The sequence below is a fragment of the Micropterus salmoides genome, unplaced genomic scaffold (genome assembly GCF_014851395.1).
Source record: "Micropterus salmoides isolate LMB-PRFRI ecotype aquatic unplaced genomic scaffold, ASM1485139v1 Ms_hic_scaffold_10, whole genome shotgun sequence".
NCBI lineage: Eukaryota > Metazoa > Chordata > Actinopteri > Centrarchiformes > Centrarchidae > Micropterus > Micropterus salmoides.
This window is the reverse complement of record NW_024040041.1, coordinates 22724430-22748376: the sequence shown is the minus strand read 5'-3', so window position 1 is coordinate 22748376 and position 23947 is coordinate 22724430. Positions and strand designations below refer to the sequence as shown.

General features: G+C 40.0%; 2 protein-coding genes and 1 long non-coding RNA gene across 10 annotated transcripts in view; 1 reads left to right on the top strand and 2 right to left on the bottom strand.

Moving 5' to 3' along the window:
• Positions 1-636: 636 nt before the first annotated feature.
• On the bottom strand, positions 637-15103 carry prkcsh (protein kinase C substrate 80K-H). Of its 6 annotated transcripts, none has more exons than XM_038702826.1 (18): positions 14980-15103; positions 14474-14625; positions 14208-14324; positions 13943-14038; positions 13805-13862; positions 13517-13634; positions 10692-10821; positions 10417-10501; positions 5712-5790; positions 5500-5583; positions 5251-5418; positions 5069-5156; positions 2770-2839; positions 2522-2611; positions 2350-2424; positions 2138-2237; positions 1878-2031; positions 637-867 (listed from the first exon to the last, which is right to left on the bottom strand). In XM_038702826.1, the coding sequence occupies exons 2-17, from the start codon at positions 14565-14567 to the stop codon at positions 1891-1893; spliced, it is 1593 nt and encodes a 530-aa protein (XP_038558754.1). In that variant the 5' UTR covers positions 14568-14625; positions 14980-15103; the 3' UTR covers positions 637-867; positions 1878-1890. The 6 variants fall into 6 exon arrangements, with proteins under 6 accessions (XP_038558754.1, XP_038558781.1, XP_038558773.1 ...); XM_038702853.1 differs by having other exon boundaries at positions 14474-14584; positions 14980-15001; XM_038702845.1 differs by having other exon boundaries at positions 14918-14996.
• A 1363-nt stretch (positions 15104-16466) lies between these two features.
• The window catches only part of pde4a (phosphodiesterase 4A, cAMP-specific), a 44108-nt gene continuing 36627 nt past the window's right edge, over positions 16467-23947 (bottom strand). For all 3 annotated transcript variants that reach the window (XM_038702785.1, XM_038702795.1, XM_038702804.1), the window contains 4 exons: positions 22532-22686; positions 22251-22373; positions 20791-20973; positions 16467-20585 (listed from right to left, as the gene is read on the bottom strand). In XM_038702785.1, coding sequence (XP_038558713.1) covers positions 20052-20585; positions 20791-20973; positions 22251-22373; positions 22532-22686 — 995 coding nt within the window. In that variant the 3' untranslated portion in view covers positions 16467-20051. The remainder of the gene's footprint in view (positions 20586-20790; positions 20974-22250; positions 22374-22531; positions 22687-23947) is intronic.
• LOC119891330 overlaps positions 20839-23947 on the top strand; it is a 33605-nt gene continuing 30496 nt past the window's right edge. Inside the window, exon 1 of the long non-coding RNA XR_005442424.1 lies at positions 20839-20943. This is a non-coding gene — a long non-coding RNA (uncharacterized LOC119891330). The remainder of the gene's footprint in view (positions 20944-23947) is intronic.

Sequence of the window (23947 nt, the reverse complement as noted above, 5' to 3'; positions counted from 1 at the left end):
CACAAAGACAGAGGTAGCGGTCCTGCTGCTGGGTCGTTGCCCTCCTACGGCCTCCTCCACATCTCCTGATGTACTGGTCTGTCTCCTGGTAGCGCCTCATGCTCTGGACACTACGCTGACAGACACAGCAAACCTTGCCACAGCTCGCATTGATGTGCCATCCTGGATGAGCTGCACTACCTGAGCCACTTGTGTGGGTTGTAGACTCCGTCTCATGCTACCACTAGAGTGAAAGCACCGGCAGCATTCAAAAGTGACCAAAACATCAGCCAGGAAGCATAGGAACTGAGAAGTGGTCTGTGGTCACCACCTGCAGAACCACGCCTTTATTGGGGGTGTCTTGCTAATTGCCTATAATTTCCACCTGCTGTCTATTCCATTTGCACAACAGCATGTGAAATTGATTGTCAATCAGTGTTGCTTCCTAAGTGGACAGTTTGATTTCACAGGAGTGTGATTGACTTGGAGTTACGTTGTGTTGTTTAAGTGTTCCCTTTATTTTTTTGAGCAGTGTATATTCAACTACTACTACTGCTGCTACTACTACGAACTATGAATTAAAAATGCATATACCTTATTATACACCAGTATTTATTGCTTAGTTATGACACAATGGCTATACTAAAATGACACAAGTTTGGAAGATGATAAAAATGAACTTTATTTCAAAACTATGGAATGACTACATTTGACAGAATTTGGAAAAATAAAACAACAGGTAGCAGGGGAAATTTGATGTGTAGACGACATAACTACTCATTGGAATTTCCATCATTTATTGTTGATTGTTAATCAACGCCAAGATGGTGCCACTCATGGCATGGCGACTTCATGTTGCTGCAGTGACTGTGGTCCCTCAAGAACAACCTGCAAGAGCAAACACATACACCTTCATTTAAATGGTTTATCATGGTTTCCTAGTTGTTAAAGGGAAGGTAAATTTAGTTGCAATGAATCCCTGTAGGTTTAATTTCCGAGGACTAAGCATTTAATACCAGTGACCTATCAACTTTTGGGGTTGGCACTTATATGTGGGTTAGATGCTGACACATTTAAAAAAAAACAAACATTTAAATTCTATTGTCCCAAAAACTCTCACCTCCACTTTCACTAGAATAGAGCTAAATAATAGTTTAAAAACATCAAATCTATCTGAAAAGTTAAATAGGTTACAGTAGTCTTTTACAGTCCTCGTTTATTTCAAGGGAAGCTACACCTGTTATCTATTCACTCTGTATATCATCAGGGCGGGGCTTTGCAAGAAAGCTCACAATATGATGATATCACTATACATTGCCTATAGCCACCGGACAAAACATTTCTATGATACATAGTATATTGCAAGCTATGCATTATGAAATGTTTTCCATTGACCTTTTTTGGTAATAAACTGCAAAAGGCTGAACTGTCACAAACCTCTGAACAAGTCTAGAGTTTAAACTGCCTGCACTATGCATTTGTCTCCATAAATTGCATTAAATTCTAACCATTCCATTATTCTTAATCCCCTATTAACTACAATGAACTAAAATGAAGATGCCATTTCCTTGCTCTTGCTGCTGTCCTGCTCTTCTTCTAAAGGGAGGCTGTAACTGCACTGGGGATTATCTTCGCAACAAAATGTTGAAATGCTAAACAGATTTTTTGGGCTTGTGCAGGTACCATTTACAAATGATGATTAGGGTGCAGTACATTTTTTTGCTAAAAAACAAGACTCTTCTAGACAATCTTGGCCCAATTGGTGGACATTTAAGATCCAACTGGGAAAAAGATATTGTCCATACTGTATGTGCCACACACACACAATACAGTACAAGATTATCGCAATTCATTTTTAAGGTTTGCCAATTTACACAGAAAAGTTAAGAGTTACTCACAAATAAAATAAATCTAGAGCTCCTCATGAATCACTGAGTCTAGGCTTGGGGGCTCCTGGCAGACAGCAGGGCTGATGAACTCCATCAGGTACTCACAACGACTGGGCTCTGAGGTAGATGTCACCACCGTCTCCTTTCCACACGTTAACTTGACCTGAAAGACCAAAATTAATATTTGTCCAATGAGAAACATTAATGTGGCAAAAAAAAATACAGGTCAAGAAAAATATCAAGTCAGGGCTGACTCACTGAAAACTCACCATGGTGGATCTGTTAGGGCCTTGCCAACACCCTGTTCCATGTTCATACTTCATCACAGAGTAGATGTTATCCTCAGGACCTGCCCATTTCCCCCATGTTCTACAAAAACACATGATGAAAAGTACGGGATGACGAGTCAAGTGTGGACACAAAAAACACCACAAATGCAAAAATACAACAAGCAAGCAAACAAAAAACGTTATTCTCTTACCCCAGGTTAGTTTCTGATCCACCATACTTGGGTTTCTGTGAAACTCTGTTAAACGGACATAGCCTGTAGATGTACCTGAAAGCAAAGAAATTAACTTAGTCCTTCAGAGGTAGGAACTTGTAACAAATAATAATAAATAAATACAAGAGTCAAAGTCAGAGTGTGCACATACTCGCTAGTAGTCAACTCGTAACACTGGCTATAGAGGTAAGCAAACTCAGCACTGGGTCCAAAGTCAAAGGATATCTCCTTCTCAAGGTTCCTGCATACAAAAAGTAATTTTACAGTCTTCAACTAACAACACACTGATTGTGCAAAAAAGTCATCCATTGTAGTTGAAGGTTATACTGCGGTTATGGTTGTAAACAACGATAGTATTGTTGGCAAAGAAGCTCCTTCAAATTCAGGTTTAGTACTTACCTGATCTGATCATCCACTTCCCGGAGAGCTCTCTCAGCTTCATCAAACTCACTCCTGGCTTTCTGAGCAGCTGGGAATAAAATTTAACTTTAAAATAAATTCAGTCCAAAGCCACACTCACTTACTCATTCATCATCAACCGTCCCCAATTCCAGCTGACATTGGGCGAAAGGTAGGGTAAACCCTGGACAGAGTGCCAGTCCATCGCAGCCAAATTCACACATGTATACATATAAATGTGCTTACATACACACACAAATATAAAATGGCTGCGCAAATCATGCCTTCATGTTGATGCTTTTATAAAAGATAAGCAATAGATCTCTATCACATAAAAGTTCTGTTCAATGAATCGCTTTGTTCTTCAGATAATTAATTTGAGCAACCAGAATGAGAGATTAGTTTCACTTAACATGTTAAAATTCAAACTAATAGATATGCACATTATAAACGCGTTTCGATCAAAAGTACCGGACTTTTAAGTCCCCGGATCTCTTTTCAAGGAACTAAAAGGTTCACTGTTGTGTGCGTTTCTACTGTGGTCTAAAGGCAAATTAACTTGCTGACGTAGACTGCAGGCCTATACGCCACACTAAGGGATGCAGAGGCATCATTATTTAGTAACTATTATCCACGAGCAAAATTTATAAATGAAAATCAGATTTGATTGGAATATAATGAAAAACTATAGGCTATGCTTGACCATTAAAGCCGCATGATGGAGAGACACGATAAAGTTTGTTACACATTTAATAACAAACTGGATAAAGCCATAAAGGTCTTAAAAATAACTCACAGAGAAAGCAACACAAAAATAAAACTGCGACAGTTTGGAAGGTTATTAAAACATTTCCAGCCGACAAGAGCTGCAGATCAGCTGGCCATATGCCAGTCTGCGTCCGCCTGCATCGGTGGAACAGGATTTTTATCCAGCCTATTACCTGCTGTAATCAGCTGTTCCGCTTGTTTTGGAGGGGAGGAGGCTGACTTCGGTTCCGTGTAAAAACTTCCTGACTGATGAAAACTTAAAACAATCACTCCAGACCCAGTATTTTGCATAGGCTACCTCCATCAGCTGTTCGCTGTAAATACACCGCTGCACGCTGGCTACCATTTCCGAGCAATGCATTTAATGCCGACATACGATCTTAAATGGACATCAGCAAGACTTGTGTGGCTATTTGACTGTTTTTGTGATTTTTGTGACTGATTGTGATTTATTTGTTTGCAAACAAGGTGGAAAAGAGCGGAGCAGTCGTAGAAAAACACCCGACATTCTCCAGTTAAAGCCAGTAGCCTCTACTCGCCCATTAAAAAATTAACTGCATGGCAAGCCCCCCTCCCCCCGAGATCCTAGAACTAAATTTAGACCCTTGTTCCTTCAGTGGAAACACAGTGAGTTCCTCCAAAAGGTTCCTAGTTCCGGGGTATAGACGCTTTCATCGGACCCTGTTGCCAAGAGATGCGCCCGGCCCAAAGTTAACTTCCGTTCCGTTTGTTTATTACTGGGAACCTTTCCGAAACTAGACCCCCGCCACTTCCACTCCGACACAAAGTGAACTCTGCTCTGAGTCACCCTCACAGCCAAATCGAGCTCCCTAAAGGGGTATTTGATCCAACTAACCCGCGTAGGGTAAAAATACAGTGGCCAACTTTCAGACGAACTACCCTCTCCCCAGCGTAAATAGGATCTGACGTTACCGCTACACACACTGCTATAATATGTGTATCAAACAAACAACAGTTTGTTTGTCAGTTATTGTTTTTTAGAAACACAATATAACCTCTAAGCTACATTGTTAACCTGTGAATGGTGATATGAAATGTTAGTGTAGTTTCTGAATTTAAAAATGCTACATGTTAACCGGCGAAGTCACACGGAACTCACATTGAAAGAAAGGTCCCCCATCGTGCAGCAAAGGGTGTTACACACCTTCAACAAGCCGGCATAGGTGCTCACTCAGCATTAGAGGGTTTAACAACCAACTACCACTCCGCCCTCATTGGTTTCGGATGCCACTCTATGTGGCGGACCATCCACATGAATGCACAAACAGAGTGGAAGTAGGTAGGGAGAGAGGAGCAAGCAGTTTTGTAGCAGCCCATACTAGCTAATGTTATTTACTTGTTATGGATTGTTTGAGGAAGTCTGCCGGAAGTTAGGTTTGGGCCTTTGGTCAAAACTCAGCTTATCACATCTGTGCTTTTTTTCCCCTGGTATTTAACACCTTAGTGTCCCTTACTCAAAGCTGACGATTGGCTGAGTCACTCAGTTTCACACACACACACACACACACACCATCAATGAGGTTCTGCGTTTCTTGATCGTAGGGTGGCATAGTCCCCTCATCATTGTCATCCTTCTTTTCTTGTAACGTAGGTGGACTCTGCATATCAAACAACAACAAATTAGAGTGACTCACTCAAATTAACTTGAGAGTCATCCAGCATAAGTTTGATGGAGAAACTTAGTGGGCAAACCTTATAGTCTCTCTCATCTGGGTCGTCATCATCCTCTTCATCATCCTCCTCCTCCTCTTCTTCCTCTGGGATGTCATCTTCAGGATACTGCTCAGAGTCATTGTCAGCGACTGGCTCCCTCATCTCTTCCTGGGGAGTCTCCACTGGTGCAGAGGTGTCTACGCTGGCCTGACGCCAAGAAAGTCACACATTTAGAGGAGCAGAGGCTTTCACACACAAAGTTTACTAGAAGAACAATCAGGTTCTTACCTCTGATATGTATTTTTCTTTGATCTTATTCCAAACAGATTCAAATGCTACTGTGTCCACACTGTCCATTTCACCCAACAATCCCTATACAAAACAAAGACAATATTTACATTTTGATTTGTTCAGCTTCTTAAGATGTATAAATATTTGCGTTTAATCATAACTCCACTTTAACAGCAGTGCTTTCATAGGAACGCCACATTAACATTTACCTGAGCATCTGCTTCTGTAAATGAGCCATCTGAATCTGGGTCGAGCTCAGGATGGGACACAAGCTCAGCCGCTGAAACCCTAACACAGCAAAAATACATCATCAGTAACAACATATTTCCACCAGTTAGTCAATGAGGCCAACTACAAAAACACAGAAATTCCTGTCCTGCTACTGCTCAGCCAAAGTGCCTATATTTGCTTAGAGAAAGTAGTGATTTCTATAGCATACCATTAGGAGGCGGCATCTCAATAACTATAGTACAGCTCAACAAGCAAACTTAAAATAAATATGGGTCCTGATGTACGAAATGTTACATTTGTTATATTAAAGCTAGGGTAGGCAACGTCGGAGTTTTATATTAAAAACTACAAATACAATTGCCATTCATTCATAAAAAATAAAACAGCAAATACTTTGAAAACCATCAAACTGTGCATTATCAAGATTTTATGTTATACAGGTAATTGCATGAAAACAAAGTCTTTAGAAGACAGTGATAGTAACTGCAATGAGCCCAACAACTGAAATACAGAGTCTGTAGCGTTTCACCTGTTCTGACACCTTTACAACTAATTTCAGAATTGCTGGATTTAAGATGAACAAGATTTGCTGGTTGGGTGACTAAACTGCGTAACGTGTTATCATGTGCAGTGGACGAATAGTCTGCAGACACACAACGCACACAGCAGCAGAAAAACATGTAGCGTTTTTAAAAGAGCAGCTAACACTGAGAGCTTAAGTTTACAAGCTGTTAGACAAACCAAAGCTAAACGTTAACTCACCCTGCGTTCACTATAAGGTCATCAGAACTTCCTGAATTTTTATCTACTCTGGTTTTAAATTATGACAGAATTGTTCTTTGTGGCGATTTTAATATTCATGTTGATGACCCCAACAATGTTAATGCAACTGACTTTTTAAATATGGCCACTTCTTTTAACTTCAAACAACATGTCAAAGGGCAAAAACATAACCGTGGTCATACACTGGACTTGGTTTTTACCCTGGGTGTCAGCATTTCCTCTGTGGAATTAGTGGACATGACCATATCTGACCACAGATGTATTGTTTTTAGCTGCGATTCGCCTGTTACTCTTGCCGCCTCACCAAGCTCCGTGTGTTGTCGCATCTTTAATGAACAAAGTGTTTCAAAGTTTTGCGCAGTCTTTCAGAGCCAAAGCCAACACCTGTCTGATTCCAACACCAACAATCTGGTCGATCACTTCAATCATATCTGCTTGTCGTCACTAAATATTACTGCTCCTCTAAAGGTTAGGCCTACGTCTAAAGCTAGTAAACAACCCTGGATAAATGACAGCATTCGCAGCCTAAAAAGGGAATGCAGGAAAGCAGAGCGCAGATGGAAAAAATCCAATCTCCAAGTCCATTACCTCAGTCTGAAGGATTTATTAATTAACTACAATAACATGGTTAAGGATGCGAGAACACACTATTTTTCTGAACTCATTACTACACATAAACACAATCCCAGGTTTCTGTTTAAGACTGTGGATCAGCTGGTAAACCCAACCCCTCCTTGTGCCTCAGCTGAAAGTAATGATGACTGTGAATTGTTTTTATCTTATTTTACCAATAAGGTGGTGTCAATCAGAGCCTCTATTACCCCCGTGGCCTCTTACTCAGAGGTCCCTCACCAGCAACAACAGAGTTTTAACCAGTTTTATCCCATCGACTTGTCTGAGCTTTTAAAAACAGTATCACAAATGAGAGTGTCCTCCGGCCCACTTGATATAATACCTACAAAATTTTTACTAAAAGTAATAGATTCTGTTGGGCCCCATTTGATCTCTGTTTTTAACAGCTCCCTATCTACTGGTTGTGTCCCTGATTATTTTAAAACGGCTTGCGTGAACCCACTTTTAAAGAAACCTGGTTTAGATCCCTCCCTCCCACAAAATTTTAGACCAATTTCAAAACTGCCTTTTATTGCAAAGATTCTAGAAAGAATTGTGTCCAAACAGCTGCTCACTGTACTGGAAAATAACAAAATATTTGAAAAGTTTCAGTCTGGTTTTAGGAAGTACCACAGCACTGAGACTGCCCTGCTTAAAGTCACCAATGACCTTTTAATGTCTGCTGATGAAGGTATGTGCTCAGTCCTTGTACTCCTGGACCTTAGCGCTGCTTTTGACACCATTGATCACAACATCATGTTAGACAGACTGAGGCACTGGGGGGGATCTCTGGTACTGCTCTAGAATGGTTTTCATCCTACCTGTCAAATAGGAAGTTTTGCGTGTCAGTAAACAAATATGTCTCTTCGTTCTGTCCAGTTAAATATGGTGTGCCTCAGGGGTCGGTCTTAGGACCCATTTTGTTTTCCTTGTATCTGCTTCCCCTTGGACATATTATCCATAAACATGGCATTTCTTTTCATATTTATGCTGATGACACACAAATATACTTGCCCGTCAGATCCACAGACCCTGGAATGCTGAGTTCACTTAACAACTGGCTTTGTGAAGTTAAAAAATGGATGTCAAATAATTTCCTCCAGCTGAACTCAGACAAAACAGAAATCCTGGTCATCGGGTCCCAGCAGATGGCAAATCAAATACTGCCATCTGCTGGTTCCCTAGTAAATCACATTAAGCCTGTGGCAAAGAACCTTGGTGTTTGGTTTGATAGTAATTTAAATTTCGAGCAGCACACCACAAAGCTTGTTCAATCATGTTTTTATCAACTTAGAAATATAGCTAAAATTCGATCTATGTTAACTTTTAAGGACACCGAGACCATTTTACACGCCTTCATCTCATCACGCCTGGATTATTGCAACAGCCTTTTCACCTGTTTAACCCAAAAATCTATTGATCGACTCCAGACTGTCCAGAACTCAGCTGCCAGGCTTTTAACCAGAACAAAGAAATATGACCACATTACTCCTATTTTAGCTGCATTACACTGGCTCCCAGTATGTTTTAGAATTGACTTTAAAATTCTATTGATCACTTTTAAAGCTCTTCATGGCCTCTCGCCTTGTTATATTTCTGACCTTTTAGTCCCATACGCACCAGCACGTACCTTGAGATCCTCGGGCAGAGGTCTGCTGTCTGTTCCAGAGTCTCGACTGAAAACTAAAGGGGACAGAGCGTTTGCTGTCAGGGCCCCGAGGCTCTGGAACAGCCTGCCCGAGGAAATCAGGTCGGCTGAGTCAGTGAACTCTTTTAAGTCCCTTTTTAAAACATACTTTTATAGGAGAGCCTTTCCCGATCTTATTTGACTTTATTTTATCCCTTTTATTTTATTGTATTTTACTAATTTTATATTAAATTTTCATGCTCTTATCTTTTTTTGTATTATTCTTTACACTTGTTAAAGCACTTTGTAACTTGTTTTTGAAAAGTGCTCTACAAATAAGGATTATTATTATTATTATTATTATTATTTTGTTAAAATCAAGTTTCCCTCAGCGATCTCATAAAAACTAAAATACAACCAGGCTTCAGAGTGACTAAAAAATCTCCACAGCGCTGTCTTCCGCTGTGTTGTCACAGACCCAAACAAACCCTCGTAGCATACCGCGCCTGCTTCTGGTAGACCGTCGCTAACTTTGGTTGATGCTGCACAGTATGAGTTTATGATAGCATGGTAACCGAACCCGGTTATCATGGTAATTAAAATGTGTACAGTAATAATAACCAACAGGAATTTTACCATGGTTTATCGTTAAACCAGTAATCGTTTCATCCCTACTCCAAAGCCACTCCCCAAAAACAGATTTTCATGTGCATTAATTTAATTCAGACCAAATGATTGGCTGCACTTATTACTAGTCCTGCAACTGACAGATTTTTTTCTCCCATGTTTGTGTCAGCATGTGACTTATTGATTGCTGTCCGGATGTAAAGAGAATTTCAAAAAAATATAACAACAAACGCTTCTGAAATGAATTGCTTCCTCTCGCATTACCTTTGTTCCTAAAGTTACCCTTGGTCACCTTCACAACACTGTAAATCAGGGGTCGGCAAATAAGTCTGGCATCGGGCCAAATTTTTCCAAGCCGTTATATGGTGGGGCAGAACAAATCAAATGAAATGAAATGAAATCATGTGTGCATTAAGCTCAGTCGGTGCTGTGCAGGACCCCTCCTGTGCGGGACTCCCGACGGTTAGGTAGTGAGATCGATTCCATCTTATTGCAGATATTTTTTTTCTCCCTTTTAAGCAAATTGAATAATAGGACACTTTTGCACAGGCTCATATAAGGCATGTGCTGCAGTGTGCGCATTCCGGCGTTTGATCTGCATTCATAAACCTATGGATACTTTTTTTTTATTTCCCTGACAAAATTCAGGGAAATCCAATCACACGTTTACTGACAGCTTTTTCAGGTGTGTCAAGCAGGCCAGAGACTCTTTTGAATTTCCTTCAGAACTCTTTAAAGTAAAAGCTCTTAATAAACTCAACATAAATTATTGCTGCAAAATACGTTCTTGCGCTTTTATTTTAGAGGCACAATTACTTAAGAGGAAGTCGTTATGTGAGTAACTGTTGCTGTCATGACTGAGATCTATTTCGGTTAGCCGTTATCAATTTATTTATTTTTCTGCTAACAAAGCAATCTGGCCACGGGCCAGAGGTTATTGCTGGCGGGCCAGTTCTGGCCTGTGGCCGCCTATTGCAGACCACTGCAGTAAATCTTCCCTCATTTTGGGCGTCAACAATTCTGGTGATACTCACAAGCCATCTGCGTCATCATCCAGTTCAAGAAACACCTCAGCCATTCTAGCCTTGTCCTTCTGGATGCGAATCAGAGCTTTTTCATCTGAAACAAATAACACTTTTTGTTGAGTTATCAGTGATTCAAGTTTTTTGAGGACTACTGGTGTATTCGGCATCCATTCAATTTAGCGCAGCTCGCATTTTTTTAATAAAATAGACAATACTGTCTGTAATGTTTTGCTCTCAGTCTGTTCAAACAGTAGACGGTGACATACTTTCACAGCTTAATTTACCTTCCCAGGCCTTCAGATGGCGCTCTTTGGCTTCTTTCTCTGGCTGCTCTGCAGTCTCCTTTACAGTTCTCAAAGCCTCCACCTTCTCCTCCAGATCCTTTTTACCAGCCTGAACTTCCGCAAGTTTTGCCTGTTGAGACAAATCAAAATAATACAATTAACCAAATAAGATCTACACAATACAGGAAAACTCCATTTAATTTATGAAACAACAAACTACTATAAGATGTTACAACAACTATAATGATGCTGGTCTCATAAAAAGCTATTTTAACATAACTGATTACTGCTCTGGAGCAGCGGCCGGTGGATAAGATGTTTGTTAGTTGAGTCGGTGTTAACTTAAGCGGAGTTGGTGCGCAATCACATAAAAGGGGTGTGTTCGGCCGTGCAAGCAGTTTTTTCGCAACGTCTTTTCCCAAGACAGCAAAATCTAATATTGTGGTGGCAGACAAAGCCAGGGAGGCTTCTTGGCATTGCATGGAGTAAATTTGTAATTATCTTCACAGTGTTCTTACTGTAGGCTAATTTTCTATTTTGTATTTTATGGACTTTCTTTTACGTGTAGCCCAATATGATTAAGATGTAAAAGGTACAACTGCATATTATGTCCATTGTAATAAAAAAAATGGAGCCAGTGAAGAAGGGGAAAGAATTTCCAATAGGGCCTATTAATGTGGTAGATTTACAAAAAACTAATAATCACAATCGAGTAAATAATGTGAGTTTAGCCCACAATCACTATAGCCTATAATCATGCACATTACAGACTTTGCTGTGGATTGGGAGTATTCATACAAACACACCAGAGTGATTTGGATTTTTTGTAACTTTAACTTCAGGGAATTTCTGATTTTTGTTCCTGTAAATTTACCACTTACATCTTGGATTTTTTTTCTCAGTTTATTTACCACCACCCTGGCTCCGTACTTTGGACACATAAATTAGTCAATCTAAATAGCCTATGTGAAAACAGTTGGGATAATTCCATTATAGCCTACAGACAACTGTCCCGTTATTTAGTCTAATTAATAAATCCCTCCCTTAAATCACAGAGGCTGCAGGGCTCGCTGTATGAACGTAATGTTGTTTCGTTAAGAATGTAATTTCAGCTGCAATATTACATATTTTATCAAGTGGAGGGCTATGTATTAATAGCCTACTTCTCATCATTAACACTGAGTACAGATGTGATGTGTAGTCCACGTATACAGGGTAACCTTGAGTTAACCACAAACAAAACTTGCTCGGAGCAGTTTAGAGATGCAGCGTAAATTGCCATGACAAAAGACCTCGGTTAACATCTATCCACCTTTCATAGAATGGGTTAACTGGAAAGTTACACCCGACGTCACAAATTTACGGAAGTTTCTCCGGAAGTTACCTTAACTCGCTTCATAGTACAGGCCACAGGTTATGCTTATGGAGACCAACGTTATATAAGCATTGCCTACTGTCCAATCAATTCTCTTAAAAATGGCATCACAAGTCGTAGAAGATCCTGCAGACTGTTTTATATATGTATATGTATGTTGTGGGTGATGTAGAGATGCTTTTGTATACCAATGTCATCATACGAGAGAGACTGAAGCACTAAAGCCTTGTACTTTTTGTACTTCAAGATATGAAAGTAAGTCTACTTAACGCTTTAAATTATGTTTGTATATTTATTTTTTATTTGCTCCCAAGTCCATTTCACACATCCTAACGCAGCCATTAAAATATTGTTATGTAAATATTATGAGTGTTTATTTTGGTATTCAAATAAAGTTTAATATGAATTTGTTCATTATAACTTTAGGTTAAATTTGTTTCTTATATTATAGAAAACGGTCATGTACTGACAACCTTTTGCTCTTTGGTCGCAGATAATGTGGGTGAGTTTTCAGTAATTGTTGGGTAGTGAAAGTGTGGTTGAGAAACACTATTTGAGCACTTTTATGACATGAAAGTTTTGATGCTTTATGAAGTTAATTTAGAACAACGTTTTAAATTAGCTGCTGAAAGAATAATGCTAAAATTCTCATACATAAGAATACATATTAGCAACACGTAAATTTAATGGACTATACATGTATGCTATTTAAAATCATATCAACCTGCTCCCTAATGATGGGGCAATGGACATGACATTATAAGCCTATCCACATTCACACAGACAGTGATTTTTGCCAGCTGTGCTTCCAGCATAAGGCAGCTGCACTTGTGTCGATTTAACACACACCTGGATTACGTGTTTAACTTCTTCATATTTGTCTAATGTTAGTAGCAATATGATACTCTGCTGCCCGTAGACTTGTCCATTTTTGTGATTGGTCATCTGCTACAAACACTGGCCATTTTATGTGAATGCGCCCATGGCTGAATTGGGAAACCCCGGGTTGATTTACCGAGTTGATAACCAGCGTTGTGAGACTGCTTAGCATGACCGCAAATGGTAGGATTAGTGAAGCCAGATAACGAAAACACATCCTGGGTATGCCACTGGCATCTTTTGTTACCCTAAAATTTGCTGAATTGTTTGACTTGAGATAGCCAGCATCTAGTTTTGGATATAAACCAGGCCACCCTCCTAAATGAGTGAGTACGATGTGCTCAACCTAAGTTCACTTCCCTACTGCTTTGACTTTTTCTGTGTATAATACAGAAAATATAGTTGACACAGCCAGTTATACAATTGCTGGTGTAGATAACTTCAAACGTAGTTTACTTAAGCATCAGTATATCTGTATAAAAACATACTTCACAACCCGATAATCCATGTTTCAGAGTTCTAGATCTTGATTTTTACACACACATATACCAAAGATTTTCTTGTCATTCACCTTCTTATCCTCTAGGCCTCTCTTGGCTTCCTGGATAAGTTGTTGTTTTAGCAGAAAGCCCTCCTTGGCAATTTCTGCCATCTTCTGCAGGCTCTCCTTCTCCTTGCGCCCCAACTCCCTGCAAATCACACATAATGTAAAACATAATAAAAAAATAAAATAAAATAAAAATGTTAAACATTTTCTGAAAACACAATGTGTGTGTAAGCAAAAGCATAAGCTCTATGGAGAAATTGGGCTCAGGCTGTAAATTGTGTTATTACAGTTATAATCCAAAAACACTCCCACCTGCAGGTGTTCTGACAGGCAGCACCACTGTTGTACTCATCTGTTGTGTCACAGCAGTCTGTACAGGAAACACAGATGTTAAACAAAGTCCTGCCTACACAATACACCTGGAAAAAAAAATTAGTTTAAAATTCATACCGCAGATTCCATCATTGATGCGGGAGGAAGGGATGAACCCTGGTCGGAAACCTGCATTGGTGCAGTGGAAGCTACCATTGGGACAAGCAGCAGTGCCTGCAAATAAATGTTAAATGTTATCAAATATACAAAACAGCTGTGTGGTATTGTCATGATCTGGCAAAGCAGGATTTACACTAAATAAGCAGAGCTCCTATATTATATTACTGATTCAGTGCGCTATGGAAAAAGTAATAGTACTAAACGGCATGCAAGATATACGCACCCGGCTCATCAGAGCCGTCCTGGCAGTCACAGTAGTCGTCATTTACTCTGTCAAAGGGAATGGTGCGGGAGCCATCCAGGCAAGTAAAAGGTTTGCCCTCTTCATAGAACTGCCGTTCTTTAGAGGTTGAACAGAAGAAACAAGTCAGTGCCATGACAGCTCCAAAACTACAGAGAACTGACTATTAACTTTCACCACTGCGTTAAATACATAACCTGCACTCGTGGTTCTGTTGTATTTGTTGTAATTAAACTATAAATGCTTACTTGACAAAGGAACACCGCGAGGGCGTTGGACTTCCACCGCTGAGACTCCGACATTCAGCAGCAGCAGGAGGAGGAGGTACTGACAGCACGTCATGATGGTGCAGCTCCACACTGGGTTAGAATATAATATGAGTCCACTGCACCGGAAACGCCTAATCAATCACAAAATGTTCAGACCAATAAAGCAAGCACACTTTCACAACTTACAGATATACAGGGTAGATAACGTTAAAAACAAAAGTAGATTACGTAGGACTTCTTGTTAGTTAGCCAAGAGCTAACTCATTAATGCTAATAGCATATTTAACGTTAGCTAAGGCTTTAACGTTACGTTAGCCAAAAGCAAACAATAAACTAACAAGTAAATAAAAAAACACCAAGTGAGCGTATGTCATTACAATAACATCATACTACCTCTAGTGTATAACGTTAAAAAGTACATACAGACAAAGAAAACTCTAATCCTATTTTTATCTTCTTAGACCAAGCTAAAAGGTAATCATTACCGGTCGCGATATTCTTTTTTTCCCCTCAGGATTGCGAAGGCAAGACCCGCCCTACTCTTCCTCTGATTGGCTTACCAGGGTATTGTACCCTGACCCTAACCAATCGCACTCCTTTTGCCTGAACCTAACCAACGAAGGTAACGAGTACTAGCCAATCAGTGGCAGATTAGGGCGGGTCATGGTGTCGCAAAAGGCGCATGCGCCTACCCACCTCCTGTCTGTCTTGTTTCACTCTGATTGGGCGATGCTTTGTTTAGGCCTTGTGATTGGCGGAGAGCGGTGGCACAGTCTGAAGTAGAGGATTCTGGGTATACTTGAGGATGCAGCCATCTCATGCCAGAGTCAGACAGGTACATTACTTGTCACTGTTTACGCTGTTATCCTTACCTTGAGTTAATCATAGTGTAAAACAAACAAGCAAATAACGACCAAGTAGCCAAATATTATTTTTAAATTTGCATTATCATTCAAATGCATCTAGAGATTGTCTACATGTCTTTAACAACCACTAGCCTATCATTAATCATCAATTATAACGTTATGTGGCAGCTTTTTGTGGCATTTTTTCCATAAAGTTTCAGTCTCACACACACTAGACTAGACATTGTTAAATAGAGGATGTGTGCACGTGGTACAAACCACAGACTGTATGGTACAAACCTATACTGGAGCAAACGATGAGCCCAGTAGAGGTGCCCTTTACACTACACTACAGAGCATTAAGGCTAGAAACTGTGAAATTGGGACAGTTAGAAATAACATTACACTACCAGCCCCTGGACAAATAAATGAAAAGTATTAATTAGTGTTGTATTTAAGACCGCCCAAACCGAGACCAAGTCAAGACCAAGACCAGAGTTTATCGAGACGAAGACAAGACCAAGACTTTTAGGGGCTGAGACCATGTCGAGACCAAGACCAGTTCCCCATATTACATGACACACAATAAAATGTGGAACGAGTTCATAGGTACTTCTAAAATTGATCTGAAACATCTGCTTTCCCATTAAAACACCCACATACAAACACTAAGAGCTGAAAACAACGTAAACATCTAACATTCCTTTTCCATGCTGACCATCGTGGGGAGGGGGGGCAGTCGTTAACGGGAACAACACATTTTTAATTAGGGTTATTGGTTGCATTGAAGCAGTACGTTTTACATCCAATCAAAGTTAGGATGTTAACAAATAAATCAGACAATGCAAAAGGAATTTATTGATATTCCCAAAGTTATGATCTTGACTGGTCTTGAAATAAAATCCCGAGTCCTCAATGTCCGAGACTGAGACAAGAACGAGTACAAATTCGGTCGAGGCCAAGACCATCAAAAAGTGGTCTTAAGACTGGTCTCGAGACCAACACCGGTCTCGAGTACTACAGCACTAGTATTAATGCAAACAATACACACAAACAAGTATTATATTGCTAACAAACTATCAAACAGCATATTTGAAACTATAATAACAGCAAACATGACAATGGTATTGCATTTCATATAAAAATCTTACTTTTATTTGTATTTTCAACACACTTTACAGTACCGAACAGTGAAATAAAAGAAAAATATACTGATATACTATAATATTGTTTTATATATAGATGTTTGCTTATTAAATGCATTTATTCACAAAATGACACCTCAGCTCTGTTAAGAGGAAAAACTTTCATAAAAATAATATAATAAAAAATAACTTGGACACATTTTACACATTACAGCAAGATCATTTACAAATATTACAATCATTTCATGTTTGTTTTTTCCCTTGAATAATCTTTCTTACTTGTGAACAAACACATGAATTAAAGCCCAGAGAATTATTCACAGAGGGAGTCAGTCTGCGACAAAGTAACCTGACAGCAACCCGATGGGAACCAGCAAGGTCACCATTAATTGACATTTAGGCTATCAGGCTAGTTATTAAAGTTACTAAGAAACAGAGGTGGTGATAGTACTAGAAATGGCCAAGTTAGATAAGGACACATGTATTTCCTTTGAACGTGTCACATCCTATGTGACCACATCAGCTTCCATTTGACTTTGTAAGTCAAATAAATCCCATAGGCTATAAATAGAGAATGACTAATTTGTTTGATTATGCCTCTAGAAAAGGGGTTAACATTAAATACTGCACAATGAAGGTTTGTGATTTGGCCCAATGGAATATAAGAACAGGCGACTGCCAATGACCAAACCACCAGCACAGACTGTACACTACCTGACACACACTCTCTGCCCCAAAACCTGATGAAATAAAGTGCTGGTACAAATATATTTGATTTTAACAATATATGTGGACACTTAAAAAAAAGTGACATAATTTTAGCACATGTGAGCAAAAACATAATCAGAGAATGAAAAGGTGAGGATGTGGCCTGCAGTGCTTCAGTGGTTCACTTAACAACCCTAAGTGGTTATTTGTCAATCAGTATGACTTGGATAAATTTATAATTTACAATCCAATATTACATTATATACAAGAGTGGTAATGCTTAGAGATATATCATCAACACGTGATTCATTTTCCAGACCATCCACCAGAATGATATAAAAATAAACTGTACACAAACTGTTCAAAGAAAACACTTCCCATGGTTTTCTTTTCATCATTTAAAAAGAATGGCAGCAATCAATCAATTGAATTTTTTATAAGAAACAATTGCTACAGTATTGTGTTTGTATGGCAATTAAATATTAATGTTTTATAGCTTATGACATAACAGTAAGCCACAAAAAGAAAGCAACATCTTGAAAGTAAAAGGCCGATGCATATGGGAATCTTTTATTGATGTAACTGCAAGAGTAATCCTGGATTCCCATTCCATTAGATGAAAGCCTGTGTGGTGGCCCCGCAGCTCTGCTCCATCCTGCGACAGAGCAGGTCAAACACACAGGCTTCTGTTGCACCGAGCTGTGGTGTCTTCAGATAAGCTCAGTTACTGACCTGCAGAAACTTGCTCTTACCTTCAAATGAACCACACCCATGTTCTTTTATGTTGTTTTTTTTTACCCTGTGAAAAACAAACACCTAAACAAACTGTGACCCATTTAAGCTGTGCTGATAGAATCCTGAACACCATTCCACAAGATGTGGGGATGCCAGTGAGGGAACAATGACACGTTACGACATCTTAAGCATCCTGCCTTCTCTTTCCAGTACTTGCTCGCTTACTCACGACCACAAAATAAGCCACACAAACAAACACACGCACGCATCATCTCCAACAGGTCAACAAATCAATATCTGGTCAGATTCAAACATCCTTATTCATTCTCATTGCCTGCAAAATCTTAACTCCCATTTCTTATATTCTCTGCATGCCTCCAGGTATCTAGACGATAGTCATTTTACCGTCCTGATTAAAAAACAACACATTCTTTAAGTTGGTCCAAGCACCCCAACAACATAACTATATGGCAGCAATGTTTCCTTTTCCCCTCCAAATGAAACGCTGGACACATTGTGTAATGACACACTGATTCTCACAGAAATAACCATACAGACGTGATATAAATATACTAGGATATCTATTATATATCTTATAAATCTACATACTGGCAGGTATGTATCCTGCATCTGACATTAAGGCAAAAAAGCATCTAACATAACAAGGATGATTAGGGACTGCCAGACCACCATTTGGCCAAGTCATGCTTCTTTCCCCTGACATTCTGCCTCCCTGATTTTCTTATTCACCTGTGTGCCTTCAAATCACTTCACCCACTGAAGTTCTTCATCCTTTCCTTTGGTGAGAATTGTTGTGTATGGGGGGACATAAACACACAGTGCAAGTGGGTTAGAGATGGCGAGTGAAAATTTGTTCTGCTGATGAAATAATTCTGTATCCCTTCAACGTATTTAGCAACTGTTAAATAGAAAATAGGCAAAACTTATGCTTCAAAGCATCACATGGCTTATTATCAGAAAGTTTAAAAAATCATTCTAATAAGAGAAAAAAATAAAAGCTGCAAAGAGTCCACAGGTGTGTTGTGGTGGTGGTTGTGATTGCTCTGCATCTAGAGTTCTGAGTTATTATATTACCAGAAGAGCAACAAAGGAAGACTAACAGCTTAAAACATATCACCACAGAAACTGTACGTGTGAGATACACACCACAATATCATGAACAGTAAAGAGAGATCTTTAACAAGAGACAATCAAAAATTATAACAAAATCAGACACTCCTGTCCCACAATGCATTGCTTCACGACAGCTCCATTCAGGAAGCTGGTGTTTCAGAAAGGCACAGAGCCATCTTGCACCAGTAGCACTCTCCTTGTAAAGGGAAAAGGGGTATGGGACCCGGCGGTCCCTTCATCGCAGCGTCTTCCTTTGCTTCAATATCTTTTACTCTCCTCCTCCAACTCTGTGGATTTATCTTATTTTTCTTTCCGACAGAAATGGAAAAAAAGTCACTCGGATGTGTAGCTTTTCTGAGGAGAACAGTATCTGTTGAGGTCCTAACAAACATGAATTACTAATACTGACTGAACACTAGTTAATAGAGATGGCTTTTTCCAAAGAGTTTACTGATCATTGTCCCTCATGTAAATGCACACATGCAAACATACAGTAAAGTGTGCGTGTGTGTGTGTGTGTGTGTATGTGTGTGTGTGTTGGTGTGCCTGTGCGTTTGCAAGAAAGGGGTACATTTGGGCTCCAGTTGTACTGTATGACTGATGTGTGAGTGTACGCACATTGCGTTGGTGTGTTCTACATGACTTACTCCTACTATGTGCTATGTGTGTGACACTCTCTGTGTGTTTATGTGTGTGCATTCCAGTCCCAGAGTGCTACGCGCTGTCTTCAGTTGCCCACCGTTAATGCTCTCCTAAATTCCTCTTAGTCTAAAATTCATTGTGAAATCAGTCGAAGGACTTGTCACCACTCCAAATCTACAGTTGCTGTGTAATTACCTTCTCTAGAAGCAATTTTAATTTATTCCCTTTTTGAAAAATATATTTAAAGGTCTGTATTGTCATTGCAGTCTTATTTGTTCTTGGTTTTGGCCATTGAAAGGATGAACAAGATAATGTGTGCAAGTGAGGAGGGAGATACAGGAGCAGAACTCATGTATCTTCAGCTTGTGAAGAAGAATCTTCCTCTTCCTCTACAGGACTTGTGTCAGAAAGTCTCTCTTTTTCAGATCTCACCTCCAACTGAGCTTTCAGTTCCTCCTCCTGCTCCTGCTCCTCCTCCACCTCCTCTTCCTCCATTGCCACCTCGTCCTCCTCTTCTATTATGTCCTCATTTTCCTCCTCTGCCATTATGCCTTCCTCTTTCTCTTTTTTACCCTCTTCCTCCTCCTCCTCCTCCTCCTCCCCCTGACTGCAGTCCTGTGCCACGTGGTTTGGCGTAGGGTTATCACACTCGTCTTCTCTCTGAGAGCCGTCTTCGAGGGTGAGCTGAAACTGAAACTTGTCCATGCAGGCGTTTAGCTCCTTATCGTGGCCCACAGGAGGTGGCGAGGGGCTTTGTGGGATAGTGCTCTGGTACCAGTCCCTGTTGTCCTCCAGAGTGTCCAAGATGTCCTGGGCATCAGGATGCACAAGGTCCCCCCATGTCTCCCACAGCGGGTGGACAATGTAGTCAATAAAGCCCACCTGCATCCAGATAAAGAAAGGAGTATGACTGACATCATATAAATTAGCTCAGTGGTGTCATTTTACTCCTTACAAATCAGCATTAAAAATGTATGAGGATGACTGCTGTGATCAGAGATGACTGATCACTATCTGCGCTGTACTTATCACCCCACCTACAGCATTAACAGTTATCCAGTTGTGTACTTCAGAGCTGATCATTTACCTGGCTCTTTTCCACAGATGCAGTGTGTTTATCGCACATGGGACTGATCTCCATCCCTCGCTCTCGCTCCTTGTCTCCCTGCCTGAAGAACTCCTCCATGATTCTCTCCGTCCATTGTCGATACACAGCCAGCGGTTTCGTCGGGTTGCTCAGGTCAGCACAGTGCACCATGTTCCTCAACACCTGCACAAGCACACAATCACATGTCACACACTATATTATGTATGTATGCAAAGTTTTAAATGCTGAGTACACCAACACATCTTTTAGAATCTAAAACAAGGTGGTTCAAACCCAGCTTTCTGATGACCTCTTTCACTTCGTTCCATTTTCCTTTCTCTTCTATTAATTGCCAGTACAACTCCAATCCCCTGCCTTTAAAACTAGGAAGCTTTCTCAACTTTTTCCCCCTCTTTTCCTATTTCTGCACACGATTTAGTCACAAACTTTGGCAGGTACACACAACACACATCATATTTAAAAAGCTTCCTCTGCCACTCGTCACCATATTAACCAAGAAGAACTCTTCACCCATCTAATGTCAACAACTACGACTACAGATGTCTTGCCAAAACTCCAATCCCAATCAGTCAGGATTTTAACTGGCATACTGAACCCAACACTGCTCTCCTCTCTATTTCTGAGTATCCTGACCTCAGGTCAGACAACAACAACAGCCTCCTTGGCACTCTTGTGAAAACTGGGATATCTGAGAAAGCACTTGCATGTTAGTTAAAGACAGGTCAAATACATTCCTGCATGCCTGGCTGACATCTTCAGTCCATCAAACTCGATTTAGATGATACCAAGCAACACTTCCTTTCTGCAAGACCTTTTGTCTTCTTCAACAAAATAAAGTAACATCTACTTCATCCATTAAATACTTAAGCATAGCCCTTGATAACGAGATACTACAGATGTGGATTATTGAGTTCATCAGAGTCTGTGCATCTTATGGTCCTACCTTTTGTAATACCCAAGTTACTAAAACACTTAAAAAGAAGAGACTATTTAACCCTTTTTAACCTCCATTTTGCCTTAGCTTAACGGGTTGGAGAAAATGCAAAATAGCATTCTTGTGGTGTCCATGTCCACAGTGTAACCTCAACATGCCAATGACATTTTGACGAGGGGCATTTAAGTTATGATGAGACCATATCTCCCACGTAACAGACCTGTCCTGCAGAAGTGCAACACTTTGTCGCAGGGGTAAAAATCAGCCTTCACCTGAGTTGGTGTTCTGTCCACCGCCCCGTAACCTCTGCTTCAACTCTAGCCAAAGCAATGTTTACATCCTGCTTAGCCTTCTTCTCAAACATATTCAATTAATTTCTGAATTAATTGAATATATCCTGTCAATATTTCGGTAATTTTCGCTTCTTTTGGAATCAGAACATCTGCTAAATGGCTAAATTGTCTGTTGAAGTTAAGTGTAAATTGACTGGAAGATGGCGTCTCACCTGTATCCGATCAGTGTAATGGTCGAGCAGCAGTACTCCAGAACTTGTCACTTTCTTGGTTTCCACCATAGTCTTGAGGTCTGCCAGCAAACTCATGTGTTTAGACATATCTGTTGCCAAAACCTGGGAAGGAAATTGATATGAATGCATTAGTAAAAAAAAAAAAAACGATGGAGAATTGAAGGGTGGTAGGAGATAAAGGAGATCTAAGAAGCAGATGAAGGGAACTGAAGAAGGTAGCTATCTTCGTAATACAGAATTAGTGTGTTGACAACACTCACCATATCAATAACAAGTTTCCTCAGGCTCTGTCTTTGCCTTTTGCTGAGGTTCTGGAAGATGTCACAGTTGTCCTCGTGAAGCAGCTTAAAGCCCACAGCTAGGTGATGGTTCTCCAACACAGACTCATCATTATACATCAGGGCTAGCTCTGAGTCTGAGAGAAGCACCATACAACACATATGAGTCAAAAACACGTACAGTAATTGCATCAGCATGCTCCTACTAGAAACACTGTGGTGGCACTGTTTCAAAATATACAACTACTTGGTTGAATAAAGAAAAACTCTGAATGCAAATAAAGTCTCTCCATTTAGAACAACAAAAACCACACAATTTACATTCTGAACAGATGTACTAAAAACATAGAACAAACTAAAACGTTTTTTTAACTTAAACCGACTACAGTACCAAAGGCAAACATAAAGGAGAATTTCAACTGACCTGAGAAACCATAAGAAAATCCAGTTATACATAAAATGACAACATTGACCAAATGTAGTGTCTCTAATTGTCAATTCTTCAATTCACACAAATTCTTTAATTTCAAATATATATGAATCACTTCATACACTCACCGGCCACTTTACAAGGAACAGATGTTCAATTGCTTGTTAACCCAAATAGCTAATCAGTGAATCACATGGCAGCAACTCAATGCATTTAGGCATGTAGATGACAACTTGCTGAAGTTCAAACTGAGCATCAGTATGGGGAAGAAAGGGGATTTAAGTGACTTTGAACGTGGCATGGTTGTTGGTGCCAGACGGGCTGGTCTGAGTATTTAAGAAACTCCTGATCTACTGGGATTTTCATGCACAACCATGTGTAGGGTTTACAGAGAATGGTCCGTATAACAGAAAATATCCAGTTAGCGGCAGATGTGTGGACAAAAATGCCTTGCTGATGTCAGAGGTCAGAGGAGAATGGGCAGACAGGTTCGAGATGACAGAAAGACAACAGTAATTCAAATAAACAATCGTTACAACCAAAGTATGCAGAATACCATCTCTGAACAGACAACACATTGAACGTTGAAGCAGATGGGCTACAGCAGCAGAAGACCACACCGGGTGTCACTCCTGTCAGCTAAGAACAGGAAACTGATGCTACAATTCACACAGGCTCACCAATACTGGACAATAGAAGATCGGAAAAACATTGCCTGGTCTGACGAGTCTCGATTTCAGCTTTGACATTCAAATGGTACGGTCAGAATTTGACCTAAACAACATGAAAGCATGGATCCATCCTGCTTTGTATCAACGGTTCAGGCTGGTGGTGGTGGTGTAATGGTGTGGGGGATATTTTCTTGACACACTTGGGGCCCCTTAGTACTGAGCATAGTTTAAACATGACAGCCTACCTTAGTATTAGTGCTGACCATGTCCATCCCTTTATGACCACTCTGATGTCTA

Bases quoted from the DNA above. Each gene is read 5' to 3' on its own strand.
- prkcsh (XM_038702826.1), bottom strand. From the start codon at position 14,567: ATGACGTGCTGTCAGTACCTCCTCCTCCTGCTGCTGCTGAATGTCGGA. The intron at 14,039-14,207 runs GTGCGTATATCT...ATTTATTTGCAG, and splicing joins GGACGGCTCTGATGAGCCGG to GCACTGCTGCTTGTCCCAAT. The intron at 2,238-2,349 runs GTAAGAGAATAA...GTGTTTTTGTAG, and splicing joins GGATCAGAAACTAACCTGGG to AACATGGGGGAAATGGGCAG.